This window comes from Labrus bergylta, chromosome 20 (genome assembly GCF_963930695.1).
Source record: "Labrus bergylta chromosome 20, fLabBer1.1, whole genome shotgun sequence".
Classification (NCBI taxonomy): Eukaryota; Metazoa; Chordata; class Actinopteri; order Labriformes; family Labridae; genus Labrus; species Labrus bergylta.
The window spans coordinates 683,106-693,105 of NC_089214.1; the positions used below are offsets into that span (position 1 = coordinate 683,106).

A 10,000-nucleotide genomic window follows, 5' to 3' on the forward strand; every position below is an offset into this window, starting at 1 on the left:
CTGATACTGTCCTGATACTGTCCTGATACTGATATTGTCCTGATACTGTCCTGATACTGATATTGTCCTGATACTGTCCTGATACTGATACTGTACTGATACTGATATTGTCCTGATACTGTCCTGATACTGTCCTGATACTGATATTGTACTGATACTGTCCTGATACTGATATTGTCCTGATACTGTCCTGATACTGATACTGTCCTGATACTGATACTGTCCTGATACTGATATTGTACTGATACTGTCCTGATACTGTACTGATACTGTCCTGATACTGATCCTGATACTGATACTGTCCTGATACTGTCCTGATACTGGTCCTGATACTGTCCTGATACTGATACTGTCCTGATACTGATATTGTACTGATACTGTACTGATACTGATACTGTCCTGATACTGTCCTGATACTGTCCTGATACTGATACTGTCCTGATACTGATACTGTCCTGATACTGATATTGTACTGATACTGTCCTGATACTGATACTGTACTGATACTGTCCTGATACTGTCCTGATACTGTACTGATACTGTCCTGATACTGATATTGTACTGATACTGTCCTGATACTGTCCTGATACTGATACTGTACTGATACTGTCCTGATACTGTACTGATACTGTCCTGATACTGTCCTGATACTGATACTGTCCTGATACTGTCCTGATACTGTACCGATACTGTCCTGATACTGATACTGTCCTGATACTGTCCTGATACTGATATTGTACTGATACTGTCCTGATACTGTACTGATACTGATATTGTACTGATACTGATACTGTACTGATACTGTCCTGATACTGATATTGTACTGATACTGTCCTGATACTGTACTGATACTGATACTGTCCTGATACTGTCCTGATACTGATATTGTACTGATACTGTCCTGATACTGTCCTGATACTGATACTGTCCTGATACTGATATTGTACTGATACTGTCCTGATACTGTACTGATACTGTCCTGATACTGTACTGATACTGTCCTGATACTGTCCTGATACTGATACTGTCCTGATACTGTCCTGATACTGTACCGATACTGTCCTGATACTGATACTGTCCTGATACTGATATTGTACTGATACTGTCCTGATACTGTACTGATACTGATATTGTACTGATACTGATACTGTACTGATACTGTCCTGATACTGATATTGTACTGATACTGTCCTGATACTGTACTGATACTGATACTGTCCTGATACTGTCCTGATACTGATATTGTACTGATACTGTCCTGATACTGATATTGTACTGATACTGATACTGATACTGTCCTGATACTGTCCTGATACTGATATTGTACTGATACTGTCCTGATACTGTACTGATACTGTCCTGATACTGATACTGATACTGTCCTGATACTGATACTGATATTGTCCTGATACTGATACTGATACTGTCCTGATACTGATATTGTACTGATACTGTCCTGATATTGTCCTGATACTGTCCTGATACTGATACTGATACTGTCCTGATACTGATACTGATATTGTCCTGATACTGTCCTGATACTGATACTGATACTGTCCTGATACTGATATTGTCCTGATACTGTCCTGATACTGATACTGATACTGTCCTGATACTGATACTGATATTGTCCTGATACTGTCCTGATACTGATACTGTCCTGATACTGATATTGTCCTGATACTGATACTGTCCTGATACTGATACTGTCCTGATACTGATATTGTACTGATACTGTCCTGATACTGTACTGATACTGATATTGTACTGATACTGATACTGTACTGATACTGTCCTGATACTGATATTGTACTGATACTGTCCTGATACTGTACTGATACTGATACTGTCCTGATACTGTCCTGATACTGATATTGTACTGATACTGTCCTGATACTGTACTGATACTGATATTGTACTGATACTGATACTGATACTGTCCTGATACTGATATTGTACTGATACTGTCCTGATACTGTACTGATACTGTCCTGATACTGATACTGTCCTGATACTGATACTGTCCTGATACTGATACTGATACTGTCCTGATACTGATATTGTACTGATACTGTCCTGATATTGTCCTGATACTGTCCTGATACTGTCCTGATACTGATACTGATATTGTCCTGATACTGTCCTGATACTGATACTGATACTGTCCTGATACTGATATTGTCCTGATACTGTCCTGATACTGATACTGATACTGTCCTGATACTGATACTGATATTGTCCTGATACTGTCCTGATACTGATACTGTCCTGATACTGATATTGTCCTGATACTGATACTGTCCTGATACTGATACTGTCCTGATACTGATATTGTCCTGATACTGATACTGTCCTGATACTGATACTGTCCTGATACTGTCCTGATCCTGATACTGTCCTGATACTGTCCTGATCCTGATCCTGATACTGTACTGATCCTGATACTGATATTGTCCTGATACTGTCCTGATACTGATACTGTCCTGATACTGATATTGTCCTGATACTGATACTGTCCTGATACTGTCCTGATACTGATACTGTCCTGATACTGATACTGATATTGTCCTGATACTGTCCTGATACTGATACTGTCCTGATACTGATACTGTCCTGATACTGATATTGTCCTGATACTGATACTGTCCTGATACTGTCCTGATACTGTCCTGATCCTGATACTGTCCTGATACTGTCCTGATCCTGATCCTGATACTGTCCTGATACTGTACTGATCCTGATACTGTACTGATACTGTCCTGTCCTGTTTTAACACCCACTCAGATCTAATAATAACACTTCTGCCTCAGATACAAACTAACATGTTTTAACACTTTTAAAGAGAAGTGCACAAATCCTCTCGTGAGTAAACGGAGGATGCAAACATCAAACCAACGCGCGCGGCCGCTGAGCGCACCTGAGAAGCACGAGCAGGTGACCATCTTCCGGTGGTTCGGTGCCGTGAGGAAGAGGAGTAGACTTGAAGCTTGAAGAAAAACGCTCAGATGATCTGGTTTACAACAGAAACATGTTCAGGAGGAACCATCGCGCGACAGAGCGCGCGCGCGCGCTGTGCCGCGCCATGACGGTGCGCAGCGCGCGGACAGCACGCGGACACGGATTACTGACAGATTACGCACGGTGCAGCGCGCGCTCTGGTTCGGAGGGGAGAGAAAACACTGCTGTTGCTATGACAACTACAACTTTCACAGTATTACTACTTGTTGCTGACGTCACAATACTACTTATTACAGCTATTCACTGTTCCTAAATGAAGTGAAAGTCTATATTCTTATTTTGGGGATACATTTGAATATTAAATTATGTTCGGGGTATTTTGATTATTAATGTTTCATATGAGTTATTTCCATTTGTTTATTTTGCTACTTGGGGCATAAGGGTGGAGTCTGTACATGGGTGTGTCTTTATAGCCAGTTAGCCAGGTGAGACCAGGTAGGCACCTAATGGGTTAATTTTTTTTTGTTTTTTGTTTTTTTACCAGGAAGCAATGGCAGGATGACAGGGCAAGAGAGACAGCAGCGTTTTTTGTTGTTTGTTGCCTGCTTGATGTCTCTGGATAAAATAAACCACCCTAAAACCTTCAAGCATCATCTGGACTTATTCATATATCCTGCGTAAGATTCGCCCTCTAGTGGCTTCATTATGAGTTTGTGTTAAGTTTATAATTTGTTTGGAATTTTTGTTATTTATAGACTATAGATATCACCACTACACTACTATCTGTAGTACACTACTGCGACACTCAACTTCTTCTTCTACTACCACACCACTACAACCATCATCTCTGCCACCAGGGGGCGTCTCCAGGATTCTGGGTCCAATGGAAAGATATCAACCAGGCATGAGGAAGGACAGCCTTTATCACCATGCCTAAACCATAAAAACACCAACCTGTGTCGAAGACAAACAAACACTGTGGTTAGACCTCGTGTCAGGAATGTGAGGGCGTGGCCAAGTGTGTTTGACTGACAGCTCCACTAACCTGTCTTTATGTGCACACACTACCTCAGGTGTCTAACGAGATCTTGGCTGCCCACACAGATTGAATTTATCCACAGTCACTATACACTCTGCTCCTCACTGCCTCCACTCTGAACACTGCCCTCTAGTGGCAAAACCCACTCATAACACCTCCCCCAAGTCCCAGGGGCGTGTCCAGACTTTTGAGACTGGGGTGGTCTAACTTGGGCGCTGACTTATTTACCCTTTCTCACTTCACCCAAAACATCTAATTTATAACACAAAAAAAACACCCCACTGGAAAAGAACAAGTCACAGGTCGGGGTCAGGGGTCAGCTTTTGTTGTCGCCTTTTTGTTTGAATAAAAACACTAAATATCTGCACGGAGACATGAGAGAGGCCTTTCTTTTATCACGGAGGTCAATCCCCCCTCAGAAGAGTGTTCAGGAGTTTAACCCTAAATAAAACAGGCTGCTCTTCAAATGTTGGAGAAAGAGGAAGACTTGTTTGTTTGTTTGTTTGTTAAAAACCCATCCCCCCCACCCTCTGACAGACTGTGACTGGGACAGTCTGTATGAATGCTTTTTGTCTCTATAGAAGGGTGGCTTGTGCAATATCATCGAGCCTGCAAATTCTATTCAGTCTCACACACACACACACACACACACACACACACACACACACACACACACACACACACACACACACACACACACACACACACACACACACACACACACACACACACACACACACACACACACACACACACACACACACACACACACACACACACACACACACACACACACACACACACACACACACACACACACACACACACACACACACACACACACACAGCAGAATCAGCAGACACATCAGGATGAAGGGAAAGCGTCGAGGCAGCAGATTCTCTTAAAGCTCGCTCTTTTGTCCGGCTGGCGGGGTCCTCGCCCCCCCCTCGCCCCCCGCCCATATATATTGGGGTGTCCAACTTTTTCTCTGTTACACTGTGTGTGTGGTTGTAGGCCAGGTCAGGAAAACATCCAGTGGGCAAAATGTCGCAGTACTCTGGAAAGGTGAGTGACCGCAGGATGGAGGTTGATCACCGGCGAGCTGAGGACGAGCGTTTGATTTACAGATTTTAGAAACTTTTCAAATGGACTGAAAACATTGAAAATGGCAAGGTTGAATCCTCCTGACTTTCAGTTGGAGTTTGGAGCGATGATGCTGACTGTTAACCCTCCGGAGTCCAAAGGGTTAAAGATTAAAATCATTTCTTTGACTTGAAGTGTTACATGATTTTTATGAAGTTAAACTGAGTTCCTGTAAGTTCTTGCAGCTTCTTGTTGACTTCTTTTAATTGTCAGTGAGTAAATCTCTCAGGGCCTTCAAACACAGGATGCTAAAATGCTAAACGAAGCTGCGTCTCCACTTTCTGCCAGCAGGGGGCTCCACTGACTGGCTCCAGCGTTCACACTCACTTTCAGTTTATACTAAAAAAAAACCTGAAGACTCTTTGACTCCGCCCACTCAGGTGTTAATCAATAAGAGTAGAGTTGCCTCGTTTTCATCGTGCAGCTTGAAGAGCGTCACATTTATCGATTTCTTTCACTTCAAACTGTTCTGACCCGCCGCCTCGTCCTCGCACAGATTTCTTCCTGAATCTCGTTGTGAATGACTGACGTCTTGATTTCTACGTTTTCCCTCCAGATCACCTTCTACGAGGGGAAATGCTTCACCGGCAGGAAGCTAGAGGTCAGAGGAGACTGTGATAACTTCCAGGACCGCGGCTTCATGAACAGGTGACCTTTAAACTCTGCAGTCTCACTTCTTTCACCTGGTCACACCTGGTCACACCTGGTTACATCATGGTCACACCTGGTCACACCTGGTCACACCATGGTCACACCTGGTTACACCATGGTCACACCTGGTCACACCATGGTCACACCTGGTCACACCTGGTTACACCATGGTCACACCTGGTTACACCTGGTCACACCATGGTGACCATGGTCACACCTGGTCACACCTGGTTACACCTGGTCACACCTGGTCACACCTGGTTACACCATGGTCACACCTGGTTACACCTGGTCACACCATGGTCACACCTGGTCACACCTGGTTACACCTGGTCACACCTGGTCACACCTGGTTACACCTGGTCACACCATGGTCACACCTGGCTACACCATGGTCACACCTGATCACACCTGGTCACACCATGGTCACACCATGTCACACCTGGTCACACCTGGTCACACCTGGTCACACCTGGTCAGGGTTTTTTACTTCCTGCTTCAAAGCTCACACAGAGACTCTTCAGGTTCTGATAAATGTTTTTTTTGTTTTTGTTTTTCAGGGTGAACTCCATCCGTGTGGAGAGCGGCGCCTGGATCTGCTTCGACCACCCCGACTTTAAGGGCCAGCAGTACATCCTGGAGCACGGAGAATACCCAGAGTTTCAGAGGTGGAACTCCCACAACGACCACATGGGCTCCTGCAAACCCATCCGCATGGTCAGTTAACTCATTAAACCAGCCTGAACAGGTAGAGGAACACACAAACAACATGGACTCAAAACCAAGACCACTCTGTGAAGGTCTTGGTTTTGGTCTCGTCCCAGAAACAAGACCACTCTGTGAAGGTCTTGGTTTTGGTCTCGTCCCAGAAACAAGACCACTCTGTGAAGGTCTTGGTTTTGGTCTCGTCCCAGAAACAAGACCACTCTGTGAAGGTCTTGGTTTTGGTCTCGTCCCAGAATCAAGACCACTCTGTGAAGGTCTTTGTTTTGGTCTCGTCCCAGAAACAAGACCACTCTGTGAAGGTCTTGGTTTTGGTCTCGTCCCAGAATCAAGACCACTCTGTGAAGGTCTTTGTTTTGGTCTCGTCCCAGAAACAAGACCACTCTGTGAAGGTCTTGGTTTTGGTCTCGTCCCAGAATCAAGACCACTCTGTGAAGGTCTTTGTTTTGGTCTCATCCCAGAATCAAGACCACTCTGTGAAGGTCTTTGTTTTGGTCTCGTCCCAGAATCAAGACCACTCTGTGAAGGTCTTGGTTTTGGTCTCGTCCCAGAATCAAGACCACTCTGTGAAGGTCTTTGTTTTGGTCTCGTCCCAGAAACAAGACCACTCTGTGAAGGTCTTTGTTTTGGTCTCGTCCCAGAATCAAGACCACTCTGTGAAGGTCTTGGTTTTGGTCTCGTCCCAGAAACAAGACCACTCTGTGAAGGTCTTGGTTTTGGTCTCGTCCCAGAATCAAGACCACTCTGTGAAGGTCTTGGTTTTGGTCTCGTCCCAGAATCAAGACCACTCTGTGAAGGTCTTGGTTTTGGTCTCGTCCCAGAATCAAGACCACTTTAACTTGATCTCAGACAAGAGGACGTTAAAGAGAAGAATATCTCCACCTTAAGGCGATGGGAATGTGACCATGAGACCAAAGAGCCAATGAGAGCAGAGTAAACTTTAACTTCCTGTTTTCTGTGTTTCTTCGTCCTATCAGCACGGAGAGCATTACCGCATCGAGCTGTTCGAGGCCTGTAACTTCTCGGGTCAGTGCGTGGAGATCTGCGAGGACTGCCCCTTCCTGCAGAGCCGCGGACTCTCCAAGAACTGCATCAACTCTGTCAAGGTGTACGGAGACGGAGCGTGAGTCCAACACACACACACACACACACACACACACACACACACACAAATTAAATACAAACATTGAAAACATGAAACTAGAGAACAACAGGACATACAGTATGAAGACAATCTAACAAAATCAGGACAGTTCACTCTTCACTACAAATCTTTCTGACATCAAAACATTTCTGAGTCTCAATTTGTATCTAGAAAAAGACAAAGAATCATTAAAGAAAGAAAGAAAAGGACTGGATAAACCTGATTCAGAAACAAAAATCCAGATTCCAGAGTTTTAAACAGCACTACACACTTTGTCCACAGGGGGCGCCAAAGTACCCCCTAACAGAAAGTTTTAATCTGGTTTATTGAGGTTGTTTTTGTCTCGCTCTGCAGCTGGGTGATGTACGAGGAGCCTAACTTCCGCGGTCGCATGTACATCGTGGAGCGTGGAGACTACTGCAGCCATAACGAGTGGCAGGCCCAGAACCCCAACATCCAGTCCATCCGCAGGGTCGTCAACTACTTCTAAAGCCCCGCCCCTTAACCTCAGCTCCCCTCCCCCTCCTCCACCTGTTCCCCCTCTGTAATCATGTACAATAAAGAAACCCAGACTGAGATCAGAACACAGGTTTTTTATCAAACATTCTGTGTGTGTGCGTGTTGTTTTCTTACAGCCGAGCAACTAAAACTACACATCCTCTTTTTGTTTACATCGCTGCTCTTCATCAGGACAGGTGAGCAGACGGGATACCTGAGAGTCAAAGTCTAAAGTTACATCTGCAGATTTAGATGTTTAACAAAAGAGGAGAAACATGTGACCAGGTTTAGCTGGTGTTAAAAAATGAAACCAATGCTGAAGTGTAAACTCCTGCAGTTCCTGGAGTGTCCACTAGAGGCTGGCTGCAGAAGCACAGGAAGTCACATACACACTCATTCTAAAAAGCCTGTTTTTACAGCAGAGATGAACATGTTTACAGCCTGGTTCAAAAAACCAAATAGGTGTGATTAGCTCATGTCTGGATGGACACACACTGTACGGGGGGTGAATGTTTTGATGACTCATCAGTTTTGATTTGATGAAGGATAAGAGTTATTCACAATAAGGCGTGTAGCTGACCTGATTGACAGGTGGGCGCGGTGTAACGGTTTGTCAGGAGGTTTAAAACCCGCCTCAGCTCCAGCTCTCAGCCTGTCGTTAGGTTGACTGAAAGTTAGACTGAGACAGCATTTCCAGCATGGAGACCGCCATCGATGGGACTCCAGCGCCCCCTGCAGGGACAGACAGAGACCGCCATCGATGAGACTCCAGCGCCCCCTGCAGGAACAGACAGAGACCGCCATCGATGGGACTCCAGCGCCCCCTGCAGGGACAGACAGAGACCGCCATCGATGGGACTCCAGCGCCCCCTGCAGGAACAGACGGGGGACGACACTCAGGCTTCAAACATTAGTTTTTAAAAGTGGGCGTGTCTTAGTGCGCTGTGGGAAAAGAAAACCTCACGCGTTCGATGGTGTTGATTTAACTTTTAGGACTTTAAAGAATCAGAGTGAGAAAACATGGAGGAGTTGTTCAATGCAGAAGAACGCAGAAAACAAAATGATAAAAACGTCTCTCTCTCTCTCTCTCTCTCTCTCTCTCTCTCTCTCTCTCTCTGTCTCTCTGTCTCTCTGACGTCTGAGCTCAGGAGAGTGGGACGCCGTTTGTTGTGATCTGATCTTCACTCCTATTGGATGTCACGGAGCATCCCCGTTGATCATTTGTAAACGTGACATGAACAGGTGTGTGAGCGGCGTGCAGCGCCCTCTGTTTCCTGTCTCTAAAGCTCCTCCACACGCTTCATCAATCTGAGTAAAGCAACACATCACACACATCAACCTTCATCTTTTATTCTCATCACACGAGAAACGGAAACATGACGTGAAATCAAACTGCTGACGGACGTCAAACTGAACTCGCCGCCATCAGAACGACAGTGAAACGGCGTCCTTTGGTTTAAAACAACACGTGAAGAAGAAGTCTGACGATTCCTCTCAGAACATAACGGTCAGGTTCAACGAGAGGAGAGAATCATCGAGTTATTGCTGATTAAAAAAAAAAGGTCTTTAATGAAGAGTCTCGTCTGATTGGACGTCTGAGTCAACAGGAAATAACCTTCACTGCTTTAACAGGCGAACAGGAAGTAAAGCGGTGTGTGTGTGTGTGTATGTGTGTGAGGGTCACACAGTGTGTGTCGGCCCCCGGTTCAGGTAGGTCTTCATGTTGGCGATGAGCTCGCTCTCCTCCTCCAGCGTCAGGTCGAGGTAATCCTCCTCGTGGCGAGAGATGTCCTCCAACACCTCGTTCACCAGCTCTCTGTCGTCTGAGGTCACACGAGGAGAA

At 45.2% G+C, this 10,000-nt stretch overlaps 3 protein-coding genes across 4 annotated transcripts in view; 1 reads left to right on the forward strand and 2 right to left on the reverse strand.

Annotated features, from left to right (window-relative positions):
• Nucleotides 1–4,491, reverse strand: part of LOC110004737 (5'-AMP-activated protein kinase subunit gamma-1) — a 42,343-nt gene extending 37,852 nt beyond the window's left edge. For both annotated transcript variants that reach the window (XM_065948842.1, XM_065948839.1), the window contains exon 1: nucleotides 2,918–4,491. The gene's annotated coding sequence lies outside the window, so the exon portion shown is untranslated. The remainder of the gene's footprint in view (nucleotides 1–2,917) is intronic.
• A 458-nt stretch (nucleotides 4,492–4,949) lies between these two features.
• LOC110004738 (gamma-crystallin N-B) lies at nucleotides 4,950–8,261 on the forward strand. The gene is made up of 5 exons (XM_020660238.3): nucleotides 4,950–5,063; nucleotides 5,698–5,789; nucleotides 6,353–6,509; nucleotides 7,493–7,638; nucleotides 8,014–8,261. The coding sequence occupies exons 1-5, from the start codon at nucleotides 5,043–5,045 to the stop codon at nucleotides 8,147–8,149; spliced, it is 552 nt and encodes a 183-aa protein (XP_020515894.1). The 5' UTR covers nucleotides 4,950–5,042; the 3' UTR covers nucleotides 8,150–8,261.
• A 1,230-nt stretch (nucleotides 8,262–9,491) lies between these two features.
• The window catches only part of nub1 (negative regulator of ubiquitin-like proteins 1), an 11,348-nt gene continuing 10,839 nt past the window's right edge, over nucleotides 9,492–10,000 (reverse strand). Inside the window, exon 13 of the mRNA XM_065948846.1 lies at nucleotides 9,492–9,980. Coding sequence (XP_065804918.1) covers nucleotides 9,838–9,980 — 143 coding nt within the window. The 3' untranslated portion in view covers nucleotides 9,492–9,837. The remainder of the gene's footprint in view (nucleotides 9,981–10,000) is intronic.

Excerpts from the sequence above, each read along its gene's own strand:
- LOC110004738 (XM_020660238.3), top strand. The coding sequence starts at position 5,043 with ATGTCGCAGTACTCTGGAAAG. Across the intron at positions 5,064-5,697 it reads TGTCGCAGTACTCTGGAAAG|ATCACCTTCTACGAGGGGAA; the intron begins GTGAGTGACCGC and ends TTTTCCCTCCAG. Across the intron at positions 5,790-6,352 it reads GACCGCGGCTTCATGAACAG|GGTGAACTCCATCCGTGTGG; the intron begins GTGACCTTTAAA and ends TTTGTTTTTCAG.